At 46.3% G+C, this 26,804-nt stretch overlaps 3 protein-coding genes across 3 annotated transcripts in view; 1 reads left to right on the plus strand and 2 right to left on the minus strand.

The window, feature by feature from the left end:
• The first annotated feature begins 906 nt into the window (after window positions 1–906).
• Window positions 907–13,136, plus strand: LOC135081083 (proteasome subunit alpha type-1). Its single transcript, XM_063975811.1, has 6 exons — window positions 907–1,016; window positions 1,428–1,678; window positions 2,112–2,271; window positions 2,742–2,951; window positions 3,485–3,679; window positions 12,179–13,136. The coding sequence occupies exons 1-6, from the start codon at window positions 1,014–1,016 to the stop codon at window positions 12,197–12,199; spliced, it is 840 nt and encodes a 279-aa protein (XP_063831881.1). The 5' UTR covers window positions 907–1,013; the 3' UTR covers window positions 12,200–13,136.
• LOC135081082 (alpha-N-acetylglucosaminidase) lies at window positions 8,533–11,028 on the minus strand. The gene has a single exon (XM_063975810.1). It carries the CDS (start codon window positions 10,959–10,961, stop codon window positions 8,628–8,630), a length of 2,334 nt encoding a protein of 777 aa, XP_063831880.1. The 5' UTR covers window positions 10,962–11,028; the 3' UTR covers window positions 8,533–8,627.
• Window positions 13,137–13,434: 298 nt separating the features above from the next.
• Window positions 13,435–26,804, minus strand: part of LOC135081388 (apoptosis-stimulating of p53 protein 1) — a 59,462-nt gene continuing 46,092 nt past the window's right edge. Inside the window, exons 5-8 of the mRNA XM_063976108.1 lie at window positions 25,649–25,790; window positions 24,151–24,278; window positions 23,355–23,572; window positions 13,435–14,729 (exon numbers count right to left, since the gene is read on the minus strand). Of these exons, the coding sequence (XP_063832178.1) occupies window positions 13,940–14,729; window positions 23,355–23,572; window positions 24,151–24,278; window positions 25,649–25,784 (1,272 nt within the window). The 5' untranslated portion in view covers window positions 25,785–25,790 and the 3' untranslated portion in view covers window positions 13,435–13,939. The remainder of the gene's footprint in view (window positions 14,730–23,354; window positions 23,573–24,150; window positions 24,279–25,648; window positions 25,791–26,804) is intronic.

Here is a 26,804-nt window from a genome sequence, read left to right on the forward strand (position 1 = left end):
ATATACTATGGTTAAAAAATGGGCCCGACTATTTCAACACGGACGAGAGACCTGTGAAAACGACCCCCGCCCTGTCACGATACTGAGTGAAGGAAACGTTCAAAAGTCGAAAAAATCGTTCCGGCTGACCAAAGAATTAAATCGTGGCAGACAGCTGAAGAATATTTCTTTATGTTCGCGAGGCTATTGTACAGAAATGACGGGGGAAACTGACACGCGGATTGCTCTTTCCGCAAGACAACGCGCCCGTTCACGCCGCACGTGTTGCGAGGCCAAGCCCTGAAAGACACCGGGTTCTCAGAGATTGACCACCCACCATATAGCCAAGACCTATTACCTAGCGATATTTTCCTGTTTTTCGATTTGAAAAAGGACTTACGGGGCCGGAGATATGCAGATGACAACGAAATTAAAGCTGCGGTTGGTCGTCATTTTGAAAAAAAAATTTTTGGGTGGGTAAAAGGCATTGTATGCGAGATTTAAGAAATGTATTTCTTTTGAGGGAGATTATATTACAAAATAAAAAATAGAAACCATTTATTTTATTTCATTAAGTACCTTCGGCCGCGAAATTATCAGCCGGCCCTCGTATGTACCAGTGTATCTCAGCTAAACTTTGAGCAGCTCCACTTCTGTGGATACTACTCGTATAATCCTACCGTAAAGTTTTTTAAAACTTCATCTGTTTTCCCGCTCTTGTCGATACGGTTCATTTCACACTAGAAGGTGCTTAGTAATCCATGTTTGCTTTTACATACACAACTATGTATTCTTAAAAAATATCTTAAAATTTTTTTTTTGGCAATTTTCATTATGTATTTTCATATTTCAAAGAAAATAATTTGATGACTGTATAAACGAAACTACTGTCGTCGTATTGACAATAGTAAAAAGTAAAATGTCAACGTCAAAATCGTTTACGTTTGACATTTTCATAGTCATCGCGTCCCGCAGGAAAAAAATTAATTTCTATTTTCTCAACGAGCTTACTGTAGAAATATTACTAAATAACCATGGTAAGTTAAGCCTTTTTTGCATTATCTAAATGTTTATTGTTATAAGTAAATCCCTTACGTACTAAATTCATTAGATGAATTTGCTATGTCATTGTAGTAGCCGGACGCTTTATTTCCTTGTTTAGCTAACGAATCAATTAAAAAGCGAGTTAAAAGTATACATTCATTAATTTTATGCATATATTTCATGATTTCACAAACTTGGGAACCGTAAAACGGTTGCATTAAAGTTTTGTTTAAAATTATAACCTACAATGATACTCGACAGTATTGTTTGTTCCCATAAAAAAACTACGCTTAGAATCAGTTATGTTGTGTAGCAGTACCAAAACAACTAATCTGACTAACATATTTCTATCTCATAATTTTGTAAATCATAAAAAATTAACAACTTTTTTTCCGTTATTACAGTTTAGAAACCAGTATGACAGTGACGTCACAGTGTGGAGCCCCCAGGGCCGGCTCCACCAGGTCGAGTACGCCATGGAAGCGGTGAAGCTGGGCTCCGCGACCATCGGCTTGAAGAACAAACAGTTTGCGGTGCTGATCGCACTGAAACGGGCGGTCAGTGAGCTGTCCGCGTACCAGAAGAAGATTATTCCTATTGATGATCATATTGGCATTTCCATTTCTGGGCTGACCGCTGATGCAAGGATGTTGAGGTTTGCGATGTACAGTTTTTACCATAGAATCTTATGTTGGAGCTTATCGTATACATATTCTGATAATTGCCTACTAATTCCTTACCTTTCAATCCAATACAATTATTGTCATGCATGTAGAAAATAATAGGTACCTACTTGAGGTTAACCAAACAATGAATATGTAACATTTTATATTTTTTATTGTTCTCAATTCAAATTATAAAATTAATTTAATAGACTGAATATAATATGCTATGGTAGAGTGCTATAATATTCTCATCATCATGAAATTACTGGTCTCTACTGCAGGAACACAATTCCTAATTTATTACAAGCAAATAGAAATAACTACAAATCTATTTTACTATGGTGGAACTTATGAACCTGCAAAAATAATATTAGTGATATCAGACATAAACCACATTATCATTTTAATAATTTTCATTTACAGTCGTTTCATGCGCACTGAGTGCCTGAACCACAAGTACGCTCACGATGCTCCGATGCCCGTTGGTCGCTTGATCGGCCTAGTTGGTAACAAGATGCAGATTTGCACCCAGAGATATGACAAGAGGCCCCTTGGCGTGGGATTGCTTGTCGCAGGTTACGATGTGAGTATTATTTGTGTATTTTTTTTACTTACTTTGTGATACTTTTTATTCAAGTGTGCTACTTTGGATATAAGTGGGTGACTTACTTATCTATGCATAAAAAGGGTAGAAAATTCTTATTTTGTGTAGGAATCTTATAGCTTGCTTCAGTTTATGAATTGCTTTCTAGACATTAATAAATTGTAGTAAAAAGTGAAATTATTCCATGAATTAATTTACATTTTATAACACATAGCCTGTGCTATTAAACTTAGGCAATAGTGCATACTATTATTGAGCCATGCTAGCATAAACAACAAGCTGTATACTATATGACTATAGGGATATTCTGGGATATGCATAAACTTTTTTTTATTGTGAAGTGAAATAAAGTTGAACAAAATTACTTCCAGTTCAGTGTCTAGATTTGAATCACTCTTTATAAATTTCCAAATTCTAAAATATTTAATATTCAACAAACAACATTTCAGGATCAAGGCCCTCACATCTACCAGACGTGCCCATCAGCCAACTACTTCGACTGCCGGGCCATGGCCATCGGTGCCCGCTCCCAGTCTGCCCGGACCTACCTAGAGAAGCATCTCGCTTCGTTCCAAGACTGCGACCTGCAGGAGCTGGTCGCTCACGGTCTGAGGGCCTTGAGGGATACACTGCCAAATGAAGTTGATTTGAATAACAAGGTAAATTATCACAAGTATGATATTTATTTTCTGTAAGACTTTTCTGCCCTCGCTACGTCTTCCAGCCTCCTACTAGGTGGAGCGACGATCTGGTAAAGGTCGCGGGAGGAGCCTGGATGCGGGCAGCGCAAGCCGTTCATTGTGGAAAACCTTGGGGGAGGCCTTTGTCCAACAGTGGACGTCATTTGGTTAAAACGGACGAACGAAGGCTTTTCAAGAGAACTTACATGTTCCAGTTAGTTATTGATTTATGATGGTTGCCTGACTACATTTGTGGTTGCACAAAAGTTAGTATAAAAATGAAATGGCACAATAGTGAATTTAGATTATATTTTAAAAGAGCTAAAAATGCTGCCCCTGGAGGTTTGATGCGCTTGAAATAAAAAAAGGGAAGATGGTGACCAAGTAAAATAAAGGAAAGGAATCTTTTGTTTGCTCTATTCTCTGAGCTAATATTCAGTATTCAGTATTTTAAACTGTACATATGTTTTCCCAATAAAGAAAATAAAAATAAATATCTTTTTCTATTCCAGAACGTGTCAATCGCGATCGTGGGCCCCAAGACCCCGCTACGCATAGCCGACGAAGCTGAACTAGGGCGGTTCTTAGCTCTGGTGGAGGGTGAGGAGCGGCGTGGGGGCGGCAGCGCCACCGGGGACGCGGCCGCGCCCGACCAGGCGCCGGGGGACGAGCGGGACCCGCGGGACCCGCGGGACCCGCAGGTCGCGGTGAGTAGTAGGCCTTAGTCTTTAGGATGCTTCACCCGGAGTGAGGCTCAAGCCTTTAGGAGGCTCAAGCTGTAGTCTTTAAGTGCCTGCAGCCAAATTGAAGCTCAGGTCTCAGTCTTTAAGCTTCAGTTAAAACTGCTTTAGACAGACTGAGGCTGCTTTAGACAGACTGAGGCTCAAACCTTAGTCTTTATGCTTCACCCGGTGTAAGGCCCAAGCCTTTAGGATGCTTCACCCGGACTGAGGCTCAAGCTGTAGTCTTTAAGTTGCTTCAGCCAGATTGAAGCTTCAGTTGAAGCTGCTTTAGACAGACTGAGGCTGCTTTAGACAGACTGAGGCTCAACCCTTAGTCTCTAAGCTGCTTCAGCCTGACTGAGACTTGAGCCTTAGTCATCAAGCTGCAGCCGGACTTAGGCTCACACCCGACGAGGCTGAACTAGGGCGGTTCCTGTCTCTGGTGGAGGGTGAGGAGCGGCGCGGGGGCGGCAGCGCCACCGGGGACGCGGCCGCGCCCGACCAGGCGCCGGGGGACGAGCGGGACCCGCGGGACCCGCAGGTCGCGGTAAGAGATAGTATTTAAGGTTTAGATGGACAGAGGACAGAGTCTTAGTCTTTAGGCTTCGGCTGGAAAGTGGCTCAAACCTTAGTGTCTAAGCGTCACTGAAGCTGCTTTAGACATATTGAGGCTCAAACCTTAGTCTTTATGCTTCACCCGGACTGAAGCTCAAGCTTAAGTCTTTATGCTTCACCCGGACTGAAGCTCAAGCCTTAGTCCTTAAGCTGCTTCAGCCTGACTGAGACTCAAGCCTTAGTCTCTTAGCTGCTTCAGCCTGACTGAGACTTGAACCTTAGTCATCAAGCTGCAGCCGGACTAAGGCTCATAGCCGACGAGGCTGAACTAGGGCGGTTCCTGTCTCTGGTGGAGGGCGAGGAGCGGCGCGGGGGCGGCAGCGCCACCGGGGACGCGGCCGCGCCCGACCAGGCGCTGGGGGACGAGCGGGACCCGCGGGACCCGCAGGTCGCGGTAAGAGATAGTATTTAAGGTTTAGATGGACTGAGGGTCAGGCCTTGGTCTTTAGGCTTCACTTAATTTGAAGCTGCTTTAGACAGATTGCGACTCAAGCCTTAGTCTTTAAGCTGTTTTAGCCAGATTGAGGCTCAAACCTTAGTCTTTATGCTTCACCCGGACTGAGGCGGCCAGACCTTAGTCTTTATGGTGCTTCACCCGTAGTGAAGCTCAAGTCTTAGTCTTTAAGCTTCAGTTGAAGATGCTTTAGACAGACTGAGGCTGCTTTAGACAGACTGAGGCTGCTTTAGAGAGACTGAGGCTGCTTTAGACAGACTGAGGCTGCTTTAGACAGACTGAGGCTGCTTTAGACACATTGAGGCTGCTTTAGACAGACTGAGGCTGCTTTAGACGGACTTAGGCTGCTTTAGACAGACTTAGGCTGTTTTAGACAGACTGAGGCTGCTTTAGACAGACTGAGGCTGCTTTAGACTGCCTTAGTCATCAAGCTGCAGCCGGACTAAGGCTCATAGCCGACGAGGCCGAACTAGGGCGGTTCCTCTCTCTGGTGGAGGGCGAGGAGCGGCGTGGGGGCGGCAGCGCCACCGGGGACGCGGCCGCGCCCGACCAGGCGCCGGGGGACGAGCGGGACCCGCGGGACCCGCAGGTCGCGGTGAGTAGTAGGCTTTAGTCTTTATGCTTCACCCGGGGTGAAGCTCAAGCCTTTAGGATGCTCCACCCGGACTGAGGCTCAAGCTGTAGTCTTTAAGTTGCTTCAGCCAGATTGAAGCTTCAGTTGAAGCTGCTTTAGACAGACTGAGGCTGCTTTAGACAGACTTAGGCTGCTTTAGACAGACTGAGGCTCCTTTAGACAGACTGAGGCTGCTTTAGACAGACTGAGGCTGCTTTAGACAGACTTAGGCTGCTTTAGACAGACTGAGGCTGCCTTAGAGAGACTGAGGCTGCTTTAGACACACTGCGGCTGCTTCAGCCTGACTGAGACTTGAGCCTTAGTCATCAAGCTGCAGCTAGACTGAGGCTCACACCCGACGAGGCCGAGCTAGGGCGGTTCCTGTCTCTGGTGGAGGGCGAGGAGCGGCGCGGGGGCGGCAGCGCCACCGGGGACGCGGCCGCGCCCGACCCGGCGCCGGGGGACGAGCGGGACCCGCGGGACCCGCGGGACCCCCAGGTCGCGGTGAGTAGTTATGTTGTAGACAGACAGGGGTAGGCCTTAGTCTTTAAGCTTCGGCAGGAAAGAGGCTCAAACCTTAGTGTCTAAGCTTCACTGAAGCTGAAGCTACTTTAGACAGACTGAGGCTCAGGCCTTAGTCTTTTAGCTGCTTTAGTCAGATTGAGGTGCAGACCTTAGACTTTAAGCTTCACTGAAGCTGAAGCTGCTTTAGACAGACTGAGGCTCAAACCTTAGTCTCTAGAACTCACACCCGGAGTAAGGCTCAAGCCTTTAGGATGCTTCACCCGGACTGAGGCTCAAGCTGTAGTCTTTAAGTTGCTTCAGCCAAATTGAAGCTCAGGTCTTAGTCTTTAAGCTTCACTGAAGCTGCTTTAGACAGACTGAGGTTGCTTTAGAGAGACTGAGGCTGCTTTAGACAGACTGAGTCTGCTTTAGACAGACTGAGGCTGCTTTAGACAGACTGAGGCTGCTTTAGACGGACTGAGGCTGCTTTAGACGGACTGAGGCTGCTTTAGACAGACTGAGGCTGCTTTAGACAGACTGAGGCTGCTTTAGACAGACAGAGGCTACTTTAGATAAACTGAGGCTGCTTTAGACACACTGAGGCTGCTTTAGACAGACTGAGGCGGCTTTAGACAGACTGAGGCGGCTTTAGATAGACTGAGGCTGCATTAGATAGACTGAGGCTCAGGCCTTAGTCATCAAGCTGCAGCCGGACTGAGGTTCACATCTGACGAAGCTGAGCTAGGGCGGTTCCTGTCTCTGGTGGAGGGCGAGGAGCGGCGCGGGGGCGGCAGCGCCACCGGGGACGCGGCCGCGCCCGACCAGGCGCCGGGGGACGAGCGGGACCCGCGGGACCCGCGGGACCCCCAGGTCGCGGTGAGAGATAGTTATTAACGTTTAGATGGACTGAGGGTCAGGTCTTGGTCTTTAGGCTTCACTGAATTTGAAGCTGCTTTAGACAGACTGCGACTCAAGCCTTAGTCTTTAAGCTGCTTCAGCCAGATTGAGGCTCAAACCTTAGTCTTTATGCTTCACCCGGACTGAAGCGGCCAGACCTTAGTCTTTATGCTGCTTCACCCGTAGTGAAGCTCAAGTCTTAGTCTTTAAGCTTCAGTTGAAGATGCTTTAGACAGACTGAGGCTGCTTTAGACAGACTGAGGCTGCTTTAGACAGACTGAGGCTGCTTTAGAGAGACTGAGGCTGCTTTAGACAGACTGAGGCTGCTTTAGACAGACTGAGGCTGCTTTAGACACATTGAGGCTGCTTTAGACAGACTGAGGCTGCTTTAGACGGACTTAGGCTGCTTTAGACAGACTTAGGCTGTTTTAGACAGACTGAGGCTGCTTTAGACAGACTGAGGCTGCTTTAGACTGCCTTAGTCATCAAGCTGCAGCCGGACTAAGGCTCATAGCCGACGAGGCCGAACTAGGGCGGTTCCTCTCTCTGGTGGAGGGCGAGGAGCGGCGCGGGGGCGGCAGCGCCACCGGGGACGCGGCCGCGCCCGACCAGGCGCCGGGGGACGAGCGGGACCCGCGGGACCCGCAGGTCGCGGTGAGAGATAGTTATTAAGGTTTAGATGGACAGAGGACAGAGTCTTAGTCTTTAGGCTTCGGCTGGAAAGTGGCTCAAACCTTAGTGTCTAAGCTTCACTGAAGCTGAAGCTACTTTAGAAAACTGAGGCCCTACCTTGGTCTTTACGCTTCTTTAGAGAGAATGAGGCTCATGTCTTACCCCCTTACTAATAAAACTTACACGCTCGGTGATCAGTGTTTTAAAGTGACGTTTAGTATGGAAATGTCATTTTAAAACAGTGATCAACAACTGTGTAACTGACGCTGCTTTAGACCAGCTCAAATCTTAGTCTTTATGCTTCACCCGGACTGAAGCTCAAGCTTCACTTAATCTGAAGCTCTAGCTTCACTTAATCTGAAGCTGCTTTAGATAGACTGAGGCTCAGATCTTAGTATTTAAGCTTCACTGAAGCTGAGGCTGCTTCAGCCAGACTGACTGAGTGGAATATGAAGCTGGTTCAGCCAGAATGAGGCTCAGGCTTTAGTCTTTAAACTGCAAACTGCAGGGGTTCAGGCCTTTCATTGAATCGAAGTTTCATTGAAACTGCAAGCAAAGCAAGTCGCGGTGAGGGCTTAGGCCTATTTCAATAAAATAATATTCACAGTAACACTACACTATACTCGTATTTAATATTCGAAGTACAGCATATTCTAGTATTTTAATTATTATTACTGACAGGGTTTCTACTATGTAATTTTGAGTTTCCGATGGTATTTCGGCACTGTTGCAAGGTCATGGAGTAACTGTAATTATATGTATAATATGTATAATATGTATGTATTTAAAAAAAAAGTATATAAGTAGTATATCCGTTAAGCTAGCACCCATAACACAAGCATATTAATTGCTTACTTTGGGGCTAGATGGCGCTGTGTGAGATTGTCCAAAGATATTTATTTTATATGTTAGTGACCATAAAAGTTTGAAACAATATCTAGTATTTTAGTTGTTGAAACTCGATTCAATTTAAATAATACTCGTAGATTTTAGGCTAAGTGCTGTAATCTTGAAATAAGTACTTAATTATTGTTATCCTAATCACAATAATAGATTCAAAGCTCTAAAATGAAAAATAACAACTTAAAACTTGATCCTCAAATATATTTCATTACTAATATTTATTTGGATTACAATACAATAATATCATAGAAAAGTTGTACATTATGATTGTACTGTTACACTGGAGTAGTTGGAAAAATCATTGTCACCGTAGGCTGCTCGTTAACCACATCGTCGTCCTCAACAATATCTGCCAAAGTGGTTCGCCTCCGATTTTTCGGTGTTATTGCTGCCAAAGGCAGATCAAGAAGCTCCGGAACATACGCCCATTTTGTATACAAATTCAAAGCTGTATCTCTGGTATCGGGTTGAGGCAAATTGTCTATTTCAATGTACTGAAATTGTTCCTCGACTGTTGTTTTTATGATCCTCTGTATCGTCGGCTCGTGTATCGTTTCTTTTTTAATAGCGGCGTCCAAGGCAGCTGACAAAAACTTGGCCCACCTCGGCCTGTAATAGTAGTGGAAAACCTCCGCCCATTGCTTGCAAGCGTAATCCGATATCTCCCCATTCGGTCCCCACAACGTTATCTGATTCCGTGCATTCAATTCGTAAATGTACTTCTCCCGACGTGTCTTACCCACCGCCCGTGCATTGCTCAACCAAATACCGATTTTAAAATCTTCATTCGAGGCCAGTATAGTCTCCATGTCGTTCATAACGTCGAGGAACTCGATAATTGAAGAGTTAAACGACCATGTGTTATAGCTCAAGTTGTCCACCATGTTAATATACAGCTGTTCAGCCCGGTATTGCAATGCTTGTCTCGTAACGTCCACCAGGTCGTGATAGAATCCAGGAGAGAAACAATTGGAATCCTCAATGAAAACGAACTCTCTGAATGCGTCGAATAGATCTTTACTTTTGTACCACGCCCAGGGCTTGAGTCGTAAGCTGGGTCTTTTAGTGACTACGTATTTGCCTCTCATACGGTTGAGGCCGTCAAAACTATACACGCTCTTCAATAAGGATTTCCAAGCTTTGGTGGCGTTGTAACATCCATATCGTCTTGCCGCATAATCAGTCACCCACTGATTCAAATCTTCAACCGGATCTTTCCGCCAACCCGTTTCTAACATGAAATCGTACACCACGTAGTTCTGATTGATACCTTCTGGAGTCAATCCGATTCCGAGCATTGTGCTATTAACTCGATTTCTTACTGCATATACATCTCTGTTGATACTGGGAATGCTTCCAAACATTCCGAGTGTACCTCCGAAGTTGTGTAACATACACCAAATGAATGGTTGCCCGAAGTACATTTCGTATAGGAAATACTGAGGCCACTGCTCCGATTGTAGATCAAGCACCAGCATTCTGCCGTTTGGCACTGAAGTAAGGAACGATTTCACACGGCTCTTCGGCCACAAAATGGGATCGTGCACAAACATCCAATTCTGAACCAACCACACGGCGTCTTTGTCATAGCTCGTCATTACCGAAAATATTCTTCTTGCTGTATTTTGAACAAAGTTATCGTTCCACTCTATGAACCTAATTTCATTGAAAGGATCCGCCGTGTAAATACTTCCTGAAACTGATTTGGATGTTATTTCTCTCATAAACATGCCTCCCACTTGTTCGAATAGATTTTCTTCACTTGGGTCTAAAAATAGACCACAGCAGTATTCCTCCCTGAACTTATTCCATGGGGTTACAGAGTGAAAAGTAGCATTGGGGTACAAACGCCTAAATGCTACCGGCACGTGTCCGTTGAACGATGGAAACACTGGCACTATTCCAAATTGTAACATGTAGTCCGAAACTTGGCCCTGGATCCTCCTTTGCCTGTCATGCCACTCCTGACTAAGAGGCCCGCCCCATCCGCGCACGTTCCCCATTCTAAGCCAGGAAAGAAACGCTGGCCCCGTGAAATGCTGATCAATTTCCTCTTGACTCATGCCCAGTTGCCGGTAAATCTTCGCCCACGCTGCCTCCTGTGCGATCGGTGCAAGAGCCAAGTTTATTCCGTTAAACGCCATCCATTCGACATGCCTCCTCCAGTCCTGCATGTCCCACCACACGAAGCTATACGAAACAGTGCACACGTTCTGGTAATAGCGGAACCTGTCACTGGCTACTATTGTCTCGTTTACTTCGGGGAGCGGCGATGGGATGGACACTCGCTGAACTTGCCAAGCTATCTGACTATTGCAGTACTTCTTCAGGTAGTGATTGAACCCCCACATTGCGGCGGTGCCTGAGCTGGCTCTGATGCATAGTTGCCCTTCAGAGGTGCGCAAAGAGACCGTATCTTTATGGTCGCTGAACAGCAAAGGGTTGATTTCGACGTTTACGTTTTTGATGTATTTGGATAGGACGCCTAAAACTATGCGCTCTTGTATGGCGGGTGATGCTTTCGTTTGTAACTTGACTGGGTCTAGGTAGTCTAGGTTCAATGCGTTGACTGCAGTCCCGGCGAGGAACAGTAAGAAGTATAGCTCCATGGCGGAGCGTGCGCGTGCGCCGGCGTCTCGTTACGACTGCGATAGCGTCGTATATTGTGTCAATAGCAGTCTGACCTTTGACCTCGTCCAATTACTCGATAAAAGATTATGTGACGATGTCAATAAGAAGCGTTCACAAGCTTATCGGTTGAGTGAGAGTGCTCGATGTTTTTCTTATAATTGATATTGAAGTTTGTCTTGTTAAATATTTTTAACGATTGTCGTTTGTATAATTTCTTAATCGGAGGAGAGAAATTGTTTGTAATCGGTTTTAAAATATTTATGAAACAAAACCCGTCGGCCTTTTTCTGGAGTTGGCAAATCTTTTAATGTTCTAGTGTATTGTATATTCCAACATCTTCTGACTTTTCGTATTACATTTGAATTGATTGTTGAATTAATGTTTTTCTTGTGGCACAGAACTGTGACCTCAGCTTTATTCTTGGTGCTGCACCTAGGAATGATCCGACTATTGTCCAGGACAAATATAGGGAAATCCCCAGTTACAATGCAAGTGCAATAAATTGGTTATGTCGACAAGGTCATCTTAATTTGTATCTACTACACGGCACTCTTTGTCAAATGTTTATCTCAAAGCACTGGTAGGTAGTCTAAACAAATAAAGGAATGTAGATTACCGTTTCATCTAATAATGTTAATGAAGTGTACATGGTTAAGATAATTTAACAAAACATACATAACTTGAAAAAATCGAACCCACGACCTTTCGATGCCGGACGACTGCTCTTTCATCTGAGCTACCTAAAATTATACGCTGGTTGAACCAGTCGAAATTTTGAGCCTACAGACTTTTATAATAAATAAAAATAAAAAGTATTTATTTCAGATAACAGGGATCATAATGTTAGTAAAAACGTAGGCTATGTTAGTATCTTATTTCTAAAACAGACTTCGTCCTGCTGAGCATGTGGCCGATCAGTGGACAATCCCCACTATCGGCTATCTCCTTCAGTACGCTGTGGCAGCTGCCGCGCACTCTGTGCAGTAATGATGCGCACTTTTTGCGCATTATAGCTTCAAAGCTATCAACGCCCGCCAAGCCTTTTAGTCGGCCGATAGTTTGGCTCGGTTCTAATAATTCGTTTTTTTATCCTCGTTGTGGATAAAAAATGTCTGCAGCTAATAGTGTAGCTCCTAAAGACCGAATATCCATTGCTCGTCTAGCTCGTATTTATATATTTCTTGCTTATTTCCAGGTGGCGATGGACACGGAGTAACCGGTGAGCGTCTCCAAGCCCCGAATTCCGAAGACACCTCGGAAGACCAGCAACGGTCATCAGGAATGACGTCATGGTGTTTCGCGGAGCGGGTGTTTTTACCTTTCTTTTCGTTTCACGGCAAAGAACCGCCTTGGCCAGTGTTTAGGTTGTTAATAGGTGCTGTATGAGTGTAGGTACTAGCTCTTTCCCGCGGCTTTGCCCGCAATTTCAGCCTGTCACACAAAGTCTATTCTGCGCGAATCCCCCTTCCAAAACTCCCATACTATCCTTTGTTATTTCTAACTATCTAAACCAAATTTCATAAAAATCGATTGACCAAGTGTGAAAGATTCTAAAATCCATCCATCCTAACAAACTTTCACATTTTATCAAATTAGGATTAAATATCCAGATTATCAAATGTGTGATTGTGAAATGTTAACTTTTTCAGAAAGGCCCGTGTATGCCGTAGCTTGAGCCTTTATTTTATTAAGCTCCATCTAGCGCTAAATAAAAGAACTATTTTGTCTATAGACCAGTGTTAATGATGATATCTCTTTCACACTGTTAACTTTTTCGTTTCATGATCTTTTGAGTGTAGATCCATTCTTAAATGTAGTTTAAACTAGCTAACCCTGCGAACTCTGTACCGTTTTGGATAGTCCTATGTTAATCCACGGTGTGCTCTCCTCGTACCAAATTTCATCAAAATCGGTCCAGCCGTTCTCGTGTTGTAAGTTGAACAAACCCGGCTATGTTTTTAAATTAAGAAATTACGGAACATAAATGTGTAAAAAGTTTCGTAAAATAATCAGTATTTATTGAAATTATTAATATACTTTGTATAGCAGCAGAATAATCTACGCACTGGCCAAGGCAGAAAAAAGGTGTAATCAGCATTTTTATTATTTTCAGTATAATTTTATCTTCAATAAAACAAGGTGTTTCTTTATAATTGTTGTTTATTTTTTCTTATACACTAAAATATTGCATCTGTACAATGAAGGAAGAGTTACGAAGGAATTCAAAACTTTAACTTTGAGCTGCATTATTATCCAATTAATACAGTTGGTAATTTAATTCAATTTGAAAAGGATTCAGTCATATGAACGAATAAATACACTGCTAAATTATTATTCAATTTAATCTAATTTCACTGATTAGGTTTTTTACTCTAGGTTCTCAACTTAAATTCCTTTATTGCAGAGCGAAAGAGAGATATTAATTAGGAGGGGTAAGAAAAGGACGAATAATTAAGAAAATGTTATTTATTACATAAACTTGTCATTAAAAACAAGATTGCACCGATATATTCGTTAGAACTTATTTACATAACTATATTGGTTAAAATCACAAGAAAAGTTAAAAAAGACAAACCGATGTCGGGTTGACTAGCCTAACTAAATATACTGCAATTGGTGGTTTTGTCATACTTTTTGGCATCAGACTCGAATATAAATTTGTAAAACTAATCGTTACTGTTTATTACTTAGCACCAAGTTTATTGTCTAAATGTTAGATATAATATTTACATTAACAATACAAGATATAATATTTATTTTGGGGTATATTCGTTTTGGATTAAATCACTGTCCTCCTGGGAGATCAATGTGATGAGTGTGTATTTAGATCTGGAGTCTTTCAAGAAGCAAAATAGTCATATACTTTAGTTCATTCAACACACTCATCTTTTAGAGCGATATTTACAATTGGTAAGTGTCAGTACATCTTTGGGACGAATTTTGTATTAATCTTACGTCATACGAGGGTATCTAAGACATAGCCTGCGCCGTGGGAGAACTGGCAGACATTGACTTGGTCTAGAACAGGTACGTAGCTATCTTGCAGGACTATAGGCTGTCGGCTCGACGCCTCGTTGAGCTGTCTCTCTAGAACAGTGTTCTGTAGCTCCTCTTCTTCCAATTCCAGCGTCAGTTCATCTAGCAACTTCATCCTCACTTCTATTTCTTTGTCGGCGTGTGCTAACTCAACCGCGTTATCGTGCATCTCTTTCGCAGTCTTCTCTAACTCCTCCTCTATTTTGTCGATGAGCATCGTGACCTGCGTGACGTTTTCGCAGCTGTTCGCTTTGTTTTCGTCCATGTATCGCTTTACCTTCGCCGTCAATCGGACCACTAACTCCTCCTCGCGGTGCAGTCTTTTGTTTATGATAGCGAGTTTCTCCAGCAGTTCGATTTCTTCCCGTATCCTGGTCAGCTCGTCGGCAGATGCATCGGAGTCGGTATCGTTATGAGTCTGCATGAGCCTTTCTGAGTTCACTTGGCAAATGTCGGTAAGTTCTTTCGTGAAGTAGTGTTCTCTCATGAGGTGCCGTTCTCTTCTGGATTTGTGCTTGGTGTGCCGTCTGGGTGGGGTGCCGCTGCCGACTCCTACACCACTGTCGCTGTTCCCGGCTTGGCTGTCGTTGACTTCGCTGCAGCGGCCCAGGTCGCGAAGGTAGGATTCCAGGAGATAGTTGGTGCCGTGTTTCTCCATCCGACTCTTGTGTGTCTGGTCTTCGAGTTGGTCGATGAGTTTTTCTTGTTCTCTGAAATTAGAAAATTGTTTGTTACTCAGAGTGAATCTAATCATTTTAATTCTGTCTTTTTTCTTACAAACGGTATTATAGTTCTTTTCATCCACAAAGACGAGCCCCACCAATTTTTGGTCGAGGGTGCGGGGAGTTTGATCCGAGCAAATCGCATAGCGTCATTATTGTAGTGTGCGTGTGCACTCATGGTAAATTATCGTGTACGGACAGGCCTGGCTCACTCCGCGCGGTACATCCGATAATTACCTACAGCGAAGCGCCCCGCCGGCGGGTATTATATCAGTCGAGTGTCACGCGCGCGCCCGTCAGGACGCTGGCGTGCGTTGTAGTATGATTATAATTCTATGATCGAAGTATTATTTAAAAATGGACATAAAGAGAAAGAAATATTGTGCGGCGTTCGGGTGTTTAAATTCGAAAAGAAATCTACCGGATTTATCTTTTTTTTTCGCTTCCCAAAGATGCTGAAAGGTATGTTGGCCATGTAGGTAATCAATAATTCTTAGGATAGTATAGGAACCTAACCTACTATGACTATACTGCTCAGAACGCGTTCATTCGTTTCAGCCAAATGACGTCCACTGCTGGACAAAGGCCTCTCCCAAGGTTTTCCATAATGAATGCATACTTACCTACATACGTACCTCATTACAAATAAGTAGATTAATTATTTTTTCACTAGACGCAACCCCAACAGCGTAAGAAGAGTTCAGAGGCACGCGATAGAAAGAGACAAAACTTGTAGGTGAATAAAATTGTAGGTACGTAGTGCTGTGCGAGCTGAATTCCACTGTATCGCGTCGTAGCAAGACTCGCATTTATTTAAATCGTCTTGCGGAGTAATCCTTCTGTACCTGTACTATTACTTATTCTGTGGTACGGATAACACTCAAACATTAGCGGAAGAATGGTAGGGCGCGTCTTCGTAGATGAAACGATCTATACCATTGAATGTTTACAAAGTTTTAAGTCGTATTGTGGTGGACTGCAGTGGACTGTATGCGTTTGTGTGTGTTCGAGAGCGCTGACCGGACGATGATGACTGCCGTTGAGAGCTTGCCCTTACTATGTCAGGCGTAGTAGGTGCTACTTGCAGGAATAAAACCACTATTTCACTTGCTGAGACTTCTCGCGTTTATTATTCGCTTCCTTTTCTCAGTTCTTGCTTCTTCAGATCACTTGTTGCTTGGAGCACTTGTTCTCTGAACTGAACAAAACATGCCAGCTGGAGCGGTTCATTCCGTATTTATGGGGAGCGGCTATCTCCGTCCCGCTTTCACACGCTATTGCTATCCCTGTCTTCGGGAAATCCACAGATTTTGCTAATTTTCTCCAACTGGCAGGTAGTTTTACAATGGTTTCTTATTTTCTACAGATGCGTAATTAAATTATCTACATTATACAAAAAGTTTCATCACAAAATTCCCAAAATTGGCGAAGTTATTGACAAAAAACCTAAAACGGCTCTCTTTACGGTATTGCCTCGCGCAACGGACCATCCGTGCAAGACAAGGACAAAACATATTGCTATCTCACGCTCTAGAATGTTCGAAGCGAGAGGTCCGATATTTCTGTCTCGTTTCTTCTTTATTTTTTCCTGAACATTCCAGATTTTCCAGAAAAGTGTGAAAGAGAAGCTATTTTGTGGAAGTGAGAGATCAGATAATGCAAGAAAGAGGCCTACCGAGTGAGTAAGCGAGAGAGCCTGATGGTTTTCGCTACGGTATTGCTTTTTTGGCGAAAATTTCATGTTCATTTTCTTAATTACGAAACAGATTAATTAGCTAATTTGCACTATTTGACATGATGCTGCCAACATTAATCTTGACTATTATTGACGTCGCTAACATTCTCCCCCGCAGTGCGAAGCACTCCTTCCTCCGGATGCGACGTCTTGGCAGGAACCAGGACTACCACTCGTCGCGTCGGTCGCCGCAGCACTCCTCCGGGTGTTCGCACGTCGAGGATTCTTACTCTGCCGTCCGGTCCAGGATACACTCGCAGCACTTCCCCTCGTGGCCAAGTGTTTCTTGGTAGCGTCGCGTCGACTATTAATACGACGTCGCCGACTTGAGGGTCTTCGGTCTCCCGGCCGGCTATTTTCCTCGGCATCAAAGTTGGCAGGTATTCCTTCAGCCACCTTTGCCAGAAGTGGTCCGTCAAGCGCTGCGCTGTCCTCCAGTTCGCCTTCCCGATGAGATCGTGGTCTTCAAATACGCCCGGCGCCATTGCTCCGCAGGATCTTCCGATGAGGAAGTGGTTCGGCGTTAGGCTTTCTTCGTCTTCGGGATCCATACTGATGTGGGTGAGGGGACGTGAGTTTACGATATGCTCCACTTCGAGGAGGAGCGTGTGCAGGACCTCTTCTGGCGGGGATCTTTCTTTAAGAACGGTCATTAATGATGTCTTTACCGAGCGGACCATTCTTTCCCAGGCGCCTCCCATATTCGGACATCCAGGTGGGATGAATCGCCATGTGATTCCTTCCCTTGAGGCGGCCTCTTGCAATTCTCTATTGGCCCCCACGAAGTTAGTCCCGTTGTCGCTGAAGATTATCTTCGGCGTCCCTCTTCGTGCAGCCATTCTTCGCAGGGCCATGATCATGGAGCTGGTGCTTAGTGAATTAGCCAGCTCCAGGTGTATCGCTCGGGTCGTTAAGCAGGTGAACAGGGATCCCCATCTCTTCTCAGTTCTCCTCCCGATCGTGACTTGCATCGGGCCGAAGTAATCTACTGCTGTGCAGGTGAAGGGTGGTTGATGATGCTGCAATCGTTCGGCCGGCAAGTCTCCGGTGGGTGGTATTTGAGGCTCTCCCTTGTGGACTCTGCACCATTGACACCCATGTGTGATCCATCTTGTGGTGCTGCGCAAGCCGAGTACCCAGAACTTCTGCCTTATTTCGTTGATTATCGTTGCGGAGTTGCCATGGTAGAACCGTTTGTGATAGAACCCTATGATGAGCCGGCAGATTTGACTTTTCCCGTCCAGTATGATCGGGTTGGTTCGTCCTTCTCCCGAACCAATCTTCCTGGTGCGCGTCCTCAGTTTTAGGATTCCGCGGCCATCCAGGTATATGTCAATCTTCTTTAGTCGGCTCGAGTTCTCCAATGGCCTCCCTTTTTCGAGGCAGCAAAGTTCTTTGGAGAAGCTCTCCTGCTGGCTCCTCTTGATAAGCTCCTCTTCTGCCCTATGTATGAACTTATCTTCCAGCGTTAAGAAGACCTTTTCTTCTTTCTTCTCCCGGGGAACGTGACTCGGTGTTTTCTTCCATCTTCGGTTCCTGACGATGTGGACACTTCTTTTTTCCGCTACTCTTCTTCTTAGCAGGTCGATGAACTGGAATATGCGCGCTGTACTGCGTAGCAGTCGAGTCCAGTCGGAGAATCTCTTCGGGTCCGGAGTGACTTGTGGTATGACCTTCAATGTGGCAACAACTTGGGGATTCTTCTCTTCTCCGGTGAGTTCTTCTTTGACTTCAAAGCGTCTCGCCGGCCAATCTTCTTTGTTTCCATATAAGAAGGCGGGACCTTTGAACCATCTTGCGTTTTTATCAAACTTGTTCGGAGTGCCTCTTGTGGCATCATCTGCGGGGTTTTCCTTTGTCGGCACCCATCTCCAATCTTGAATTCGCGTCAGCTCTTCAATTTCCGCGAGGCGATGGGCCACGAACGTTTTGAATTTTCTCGGGTCTGCTTTCAACCATTGAAGGACGGTGCTGGAGTCTGTCCAGAAGGTCCTTTCTTCAATCTCCAAATCGAGCTCCTTCTCCACCGATGAGGCAAGTCTGCTGCCCAATAATGCTGCTTGCAATTCCAACCGTGGGATAGACACTGGTTTGCTAGGAGCTACCCTTGCTTTCCCAGCAATCAATGCGACGCGTATCGTGCCGTCTGGGTCTTCCGTTCGCCAATAGACGGCTGCGGCGTACGCTTCTTCACTCGCGTCGCAGAACGTGTGGAGTTGCCCTCTTCTGGTTCTCGGCGACAGGCACCTTGGGATCTTCAGTTCCTTTAGTACGGCGACGTCTTCCAAGTATCCGATCCATGCGGCGACTTGCGGTTCGAGAATCTTCTCGTCCCAGTCGATCTTGGTACGCCAGATCTCCTGTATGAGTTTCTGGCCCTGTATTAGGATCGGCGTCGCGAAGCCCATGGGGTCGAACGTAGACATGACGGCGCTGGTGACTTCCCTCTTCGTTGGTACTCTTTGCCCAGCGAGTACTTCGGGCGGAGTGTTCCTGAAGCCCACGTTGAAGGCGAGTGCATCTTCTGTGATTAGCCATCTCAGCCCCAGGGTTTTCTCTTCCTTGCCCAGTTCGAGGACTTCCTCCTGTCGCTGATCTTCAATTCCTTCCAGAACGGTTGGTTGATTGCTCCCCCATCCTCTCAGGTGGAAGCTCGCCTTGTTGTGGATCGTCTGTACCTCTTTCGCGATCCGCTTGGCTTCTTCTACCGTTGTGAAACTTTGCAAGTAGTCATCCATATAATGGTTCCTCCGTATTGCTGCCACGGCTGCCGGGTGTTCCTCCTTGAAGTCTTCTGCGTTCTTGTTCATGACATAAATTGCCGTAGACGGTGATGACGTTGCCCCGAAGATCACTGAGGCCATGCGGTACTCTTCCGGTTTGCCGTTCCTCTTGCTGCCGCGCCATAAGAACCGCAGACTGTCCCGGTCTTCTTCCCTCATTTGGATGCGTAGGAACATCTCCTTGATGTCGGCGACGACGGCGACTGGACCTTCCCGGAACCTGAGAAGCACTCCGAAGAGCGACTGCAATAAGTCAGGCCCAGGCAGCAGCGCATCGTTGAGGCTCTTCCCGTTGAACTTGGCGGCGGCGTCGAGAACTATCCTCGGTTTCTTCTTTATCGGGTGCATCACCGCGAAGTGAGGTAAGTAGAATGTTCTCCCTGGCGTCGTGGTTTCTGGAGCTTTCTCTGCATATCCATTCTTCAGCAGATTTTCTATTTGTTCTTCATACGAAGTCTTCAGTGCTGGGTCCTTGTCTAATTTCTTCTCCATGTTGATGAGACGCTGGTGTGCCTGATGGTAGTTGTTCGGTAGAGTTTCCCTTTCATTTTTCCACAGCAGCCCAGACTCGAACCGTCCATTTGGTAGCCTCTTCGTGGTCTTCTCTAGGACGTCGAGTGCCCTTTTGTCGGCGTCATTACTTGGCCGACGTGCTTGCACCCCGAGCGACTCTATCTCGAAGTGCCGGCGGACCAGGGCTTCTGTTTCGTCTTCCATCAACCTGCTGTGGTGCACGAACTTGACAGGGACACTTCCTCCGGCGTCGCATCCGTGTAAGACCCATCCCAAGCTGGTCAAGGAGGCAACTGGTTCGGAGGCCTTCCCTTTGCGTAGTCTCCGTGTGACTATGAGCCCCCAGTTATCTTGCCCGATCAGTAGTTGTGGTTCTTCCTTGTCGTAGACCAGCTTGTCCTTGATCTTCTGTAAGTGTTTACACTTTTGAAGCATTCTTTCTTCGACCCCTTGTTTCGCCAGCTTCAAGTTGTCGATAGTTCTTGCTTCCATGTTGAGCTTATTTCTGCAATGGACCCCCTTGATCTTCATGTTGATCTTCTGGGAGTTGCTCTTCTGCATACCGTTCCCCCCGACCATCTCGATGGTGATGGCTTCCGGTTTTCCTTGCGCCCCAATCTTCTTTGCCACTGATGAGTCCAGCAGCGTGACGGTGGACCCTTCGTCCAGGAGCGCGAGTACTTTTGCTGTCCCTTTGGGCCCGTAGAGGTTCACCGGCGTCATCTTTAAGTAGGCCTTTCCGCAGCTCGTGGTGTGTACCGACGATACAACTCCTTCGGCGGGCTTCTCTTGAGTCTTCGCCGCTGCGGGCTTCTCTGAGTGAAGACTGATGTGATGCCATCTCATGCACTTCTTGCATGGTTGTGCCCGACACGTGTTCCTTGAGTGCTTGAAGCGCAGGCATTTGAAGCACATTCTTGCCTTCTTCACCATTTCCCACTTATCTTCAACACTGGCTTCCTTATATTTCTTACATTCGTACAGCCAGTGGTCCTCACGGCACTCTGGGCACTTCTTCGCGTCAGTCTTCGGTTCTTCACGGCGTCCTTCTGTTTGTTGGACATGGTGAACCGGCCTCTTGAACATATTTCTCTTCTGGTCCCAGGACACTTCCGGGGGAGCGTAATCACTGTTAATATCTGCTTCAATTTCCATGAAGTCATACATGAGTTCGAGCGCTGGTTTTCCCTCTGCCCGGCGCTCGCGTTGGTACATCAGCCACCGAGACTTCATGGTCGGTGGCATCTTCTCTATTAGACACTCCACGGCCCCTGGTGCGCACAAATATTCTGTCTTGCCGAGTGCCCTGATGGTGGCCACGGCATTGCGGACTCGGCTGGCAAACATGCAGATCTCCCCTGATGACTCGTTGACCCTTGGCAGCCTTTCCATCTTCTTTAACTCCGCCAGGGCTATGGCTCCAGGTCTGCCGAACCGGACCTCCAGGCTCTTCATCAGCTCTTCTGGATCCTCGGCGGTGAACAGGAGGCTCTTGACTGCCTCCCTCGCGTGTCCCTGGAGACACCTTCGTAGTCGCGCCAAATTTTGTGCCGGCGTGAAGGAGCGCGCGGTGTCTTCATATGACCTTCTGAACGCGAGCCATTCTTCACATGCGCCATTGAAACTTGGGAGGTCGACCAGTTGTCTCGTGAGGCCACCCTCTGCCCTCTGTGACAGCTTGGTGATGGCCATGGCTAACTCTTGAATGTCTGTTCTCCCTTCCGTAGGTAGCGGCTGTGGCGGCGGCGGCGGCAACACTTGCGGCGGCGGTGGCGGCGGCAGCGGTAGAACTTGTGGCGGCGGCGGCAGCGGCGCGGCGGGCGGTGGCTGCGGTATCGGTTGTAGTTCCGGCGGGACCCTCTCGGCGATGGTGTTCGAGTGGTCCAACCAATTTTCGACCTGCATTTGCCTGTACTGCACTTCTTCTGGATCCTCTTCCATGTCGGAATCCAATTGGGCCAACTCCAATTCCGCTTTGGCAACTTCTAGTTCCTGGCGGGCCACTCTTAATTTGGCCTCTATTTCTGCCCTTCTTCTTGACGAGCGGACGGAGCGCGTGTCCTGATTCACTCGTGACAGTCGCGGCGTTTGTTCATGCACTTGCGGCGTGGGTGGCGCGTACTGTCCTTCAACAGTCGGCACGGTGGTCACCGTAGTCGCGGGAGTCGCGGCGGCGGCAACATTGGCCGCGGTGGGCGTGGAGGCGGCTGCGGCGGCGGCGGCGGCAGCGGCGGCGGCGGCACGTCTCTTCTCTGCTTCCGCGATACGGGCCCTTAGTGCTTCGTGTGGCTTCGTGACGTCGGCGGTTATCTCCTCTGTGTAGGAGCGCGGTGCTGGTTCCCCTCTTCCCAAATGCACGCCGGGCTCTCCCATAACCCGGGTGCTAACAGCCGGCGCGGCGTGGTCCCTGGCGATGCGCGGTGAGGACGCGCCCCCGGCGGGATACGGGGTCAGCGTTGATGAAGTATCCGTGGTTTCCGTCGGAGTACTTCCTCCATGAACCGGCGGCGACGTAATTCTCCCTGCGGCGGCGGCGCTAGCCGCGGCGGCGGCACCTCGTAGCTTCTCCGACCTGGTGACAGGCATCTTCGCTATTCCCGTAATCCGGCTACTCGAAGGACCAGGAAAATGTGGTGGACTGCAGTGGACTGTATGCGTTTGTGTGTGTTCGAGAGCGCTGACCGGACGATGATGACTGCCGTTGAGAGCTTGCCCTTACTATGTCAGGCGTAGTAGGTGCTACTTGCAGGAATAAAACCACTATTTCACTTGCTGAGACTTCTCGCGTTTATTATTCGCTTCCTTTTCTCAGTTCTTGCTTCTTCAGATCACTTGTTGCTTGGAGCACTTGTTCTCTGAACTGAACAAAACATGCCAGCTGGAGCGGTTCATTCCGTATTTATGGGGAGCGGCTATCTCCGTCCCGCTTTCACACGCTATTGCTATCCCTGTCTTCGGGAAATCCACAGATTTTGCTAATTTTCTCCAACTGGCAGGTAGTTTTACAATGGTTTCTTATTTTCTACAGATGCGTAATTAAATTATCTACATTATACAAAAAGTTTCATCACAAAATTCCCAAAATTGGCGAAGTTATTGACAAAAAACCTAAAACGGCTCTCTTTACGGTATTGCCTCGCGCAACGGACCATCCGTGCAAGACAAGGACAAAACATATTGCTATCTCACGCTCTAGAATGTTCGAAGCGAGAGGTCCGATATTTCTGTCTCGTTTCTTCTTTATTTTTTCCTGAACATTCCAGATTTTCCAGAAAAGTGTGAAAGAGAAGCTATTTTGTGGAAGTGAGAGATCAGATAATGCAAGAAAGAGGCCTACCGAGTGAGTAAGCGAGAGAGCCTGATGGTTTTCGCTACGGTATTGCTTTTTTGGCGAAAATTTCATGTTCATTTTCTTAATTACGAAACAGATTAATTAGCTAATTTGCACTATTTGACATGATGCTGCCAACATTAATCTTGACTATTATTGACGTCGCTAACACGTATCGAGGTTCTAAAATTGATGAGTTGGAAACTCGGCAACGTTTTTTTGGTGAATAGTCCAAGTCAACAGTCACCAACCTCAACTTATCCAGCTGCTGGTGTATGGTCTTGCTCTGGTGCTGTATGACGGAGACGAGCCTGGCCGCCGGGTCTTCGCTCTTGGCTCTGGGCGGCGGGGTTCCGGCGCGGACGCCCCGCCGCCGCCGCCGCCGGCCCGCCGCTCGGCTGCCGCCGTCGCTGTCTCGGCCGGAGTCGTCTTCCCCCCCACTGGATACTCTTCGGAGGGAGAGGCGGACCTGATGAAGGAAGGTTGGGTTCAAGGGGGATTTTGCAGAGAAACAGTAAAGTATAGATAACTCAGCAGTAATATCAAGGAAGTTTGGGTTCATGATGGGAATTTTATGATTTACAGAGACTTAAGAGTTAAGTAGTCGAGGCTGAAATTGTATGACGATGACTACTGCTTATCCTAGTGGCGCTCTAGACCAGTGTTCCGCAAATTCTTTGTGTTCAAGGTACATCTAGGAAAACGAAATTTTTCGATGGCACACCACACATGAAAAATAGTCTTACCAATACTTACTGAAAAAAGTTATTTTTCCGAGGCACACCATCTAACCACGGTACACCAGTGAGCCGCAGTACACCCTTTGCGGAACACTGCTCTAGACCACGCTAACTAGATACCGTTGCAGGTTTGAGTCCCATGAAAATCAAATATTGGTGTAGGTATATCGAGCATCTGATCATACCCACGACGATTAAGTTGTGGGGCCCGGCCGCCGGGAGGGACTGGTAGTGAAGGCTTTGGCCAATTTCATGAATTTTTCTCCGACAAAAAAGGGGTCCAATATAAGAGATCAGGGGCGGTTACCTCGTGCCTGGCGTCTCCCCAAGCAGCCAATACGTGGAGTACCGGCACGTCTGGTGGCAACGGTCGCTCCACCCCTCGCCACCTCTCTGCCAGCACCCACTCGTTAGGGTCGCAGACTCCGCTGCCGGCTGTAGACAAAATTGGAACCTGAATTCGAAGGTATAAAGTTTAAAGTTCGAGAAATATGAAGGAGAAGGACATCTTCAGCATTACAATACGTCATACAGTAAGCATCTTCCTCAAGCTCTGGACGCACTGAAGTGGCCACGAAATAGTTTTTTGAATTGCAACAAAAGTGTGGCAAAACTTTGCATTAGTCGTGACAGAGATACCTACTTACCTTCTTTGATTTTTATCAATACTCTGATTTTCAGTAACTACATAGATGACGGGAGATATGGCGAAATTAAAAAAAGAGGAAAGGGTGTAAGATCATGGATTTAAAATTTCATCAAAGTGAATCGAATATCCAAAAAGTTGAAGCGAGATACGCAAATTGAAACGATTGCTGCCGGCGCTAAAAATTAAAGGGTTCACGTTCACGTTACCTGACGGTTGTATTGGGCAAATCCTCAATAAAAAAAAAACAAGACCGGTCCGACGTTTGGACTCCGAATAATGAAGAGCTAATTAACTATTCTATAATAATAACCGTTGACTGTTGAAGTCTGGGTTTTGTGTTCTAATCAGGCTGATGAAAACGATTTTTTTGGTCTAGACCTCATCTACGGAGTAATATAACCACTTTGGCACTTCTGCAGGCTACGTTGGTTACTTTGGTTTTCCTGCGGATCTCCTCATTTCCCTGCGTTATCGAAGTACACAAGGAAATGAGGAGAACCGCAGGAAAACTGGGCCCAAAACCAAAGATTCAAATTGTGTACCTTCAGGCGCATCTTGTAACGTTGCACGTTGTATGCGCGGGCACGCCGCGCACCCACAGCTTCTGCCCGCGCGCCACCACGCCCACCTCCTCGTCACTTCCAGCGATCTTCACCAGATCGCCGTTCCACCTAGAGGAAGGCCTGCCCACACTACGTCTTCCAGCCCGTGGTTGCCACTCGAGAACCTCTGAGATACCGCTGGGAAGTCGAAGGCGCTAAGGACCTGCTGCGTGGTCTCTACATCGAGAGTTGGCGCAGAACAGAACAGACCGAATAGAGAGAGATTTAATGTCAAAGGCCAAAAGTCACTTTGGGTCGTTGCGCCAGCTTAGTTGCAGCCCTTCAAGCCACGGGAATTGAGACACAATCGTTACGCCGTCATATTTATGCGACCGCTTGGGATGTTATAGTTCCAAAATACTGAACTGTCCTATCGATGACATTGACAGCGGGGCGCCACCGTCAATACCGAATCGCTGGTTCCGATTTTTGCCATGTTGGAAACCATATAGTTGAACGATGGTAGCGCCCCCCTGTCATTGAGTTTGGCGGGACAGTTCAGCGTGGGTCATCTATAGTTTTACCATACTTATTAGGCATTATTCTGTGGTTACCTTCAGGCGCATCTTGCAACGCGCGCACGATATCCGCGCACGTGGTATGCGCGCGCACGCCACGCACCCATAGTTTCTGCCCGCGCGCCACCACGCCCACCTCCTCGTCGCTGTAGTCCGAAGACGACGGCTCCATTGTCACCTGCAACAATACAGAGGTTTCGTGAGGATTGAATTAATATATGCAGGATCAAGATGAGGACACCAACGGTTTTTTCACTTGAAGATATAAACTGTGGGACTTAAATCCACCTTTTGTTTGCCGGACGACTGCTTTGTCTGGCTATGGCATTTGAAAACTTATCGAATTTTCAAATATGCCCTAGGAGTGTTTTAAGCTGTGTCAGGCCTCCGTCACTCGCCTATGCCGGCCGAGATAATTACCTACAGCGCGCGACAACTTCAAGTTGCAAATCAGTCATGGCCGCCACGCGCCTGTGTACACACGCGTACCTATACTCGCTCAGTCGATCATCGTCGCAATCAAGGTTTATTGTTCCAACAGCACTGTTATTCGTCTTTATAATGGAAAATCGTATATTTAGAAATAATAATTAACTGTAGTAATTTAAATAATTAAAAATAACAGCATTTTTTTTAAATAAATTTGAAATACTTATGGCAAAAAGCTATAGCAAAAACATTATTTTAGCTAATAAAACATTAACTTTACTTCACCGTGTCTATTTTCCGACACTACACCTTTTAAAACTGTTTGTCCAACTGAAGTTTACCTATTAATAGGTACCTACTTTGGAGATGGTACGAAATACAAACACCACTAGATTAACGTTTACTAATCGTAAATACAATAATTGCTTCTTAAAATTAAGTTTTGATTTATTTTACTTTGCTTAAACAACCCTGACGCTTGAGCTGCGAGGTAGATCAATTCTGATCATAAAAAAATTGCGCTCTTGTGAGCGTAGTAGTAAGGTGCGATTTCGAATGCACCAGGTTCGTTGGAAATTTTGATTATTATTATTACCGTTAAAATGTCCGCATCTGATCCTGATCAAGGGAGTGCAATTTCTGTTGCTACTATTATGTATTCTGTGGCTGTGTGTCAAAAATATAAAATGCGATTTGCATAATCACTGTGTAGCGAGCGCTCTACGCTCTATCTTATAAGTTCATTAGTTTTCAAAAACTAAAG

Source organism: Ostrinia nubilalis, chromosome 19, assembly GCF_963855985.1.
Source record: "Ostrinia nubilalis chromosome 19, ilOstNubi1.1, whole genome shotgun sequence".
Classification (NCBI taxonomy): Eukaryota; Metazoa; Arthropoda; class Insecta; order Lepidoptera; family Crambidae; genus Ostrinia; species Ostrinia nubilalis.

What these genes read in the sequence shown, in the direction of transcription:
- LOC135081083 (XM_063975811.1), top strand. An exon ending in GCTGATGCAAGGATGTTGAG is followed by an intron (nt 1,679 to 2,111) that starts GTTTGCGATGTA and finishes TTTCATTTACAG; the next exon opens with TCGTTTCATGCGCACTGAGT. An exon ending in TGCTTGTCGCAGGTTACGAT is followed by an intron (nt 2,272 to 2,741) that starts GTGAGTATTATT and finishes ACAACATTTCAG; the next exon opens with GATCAAGGCCCTCACATCTA.
- LOC135081082 (XM_063975810.1), bottom strand. Translation starts at nt 10,961, where the DNA reads ATGGAGCTATACTTCTTACTGTTCCTCGCCGGGACTGCAGTCAACGCA.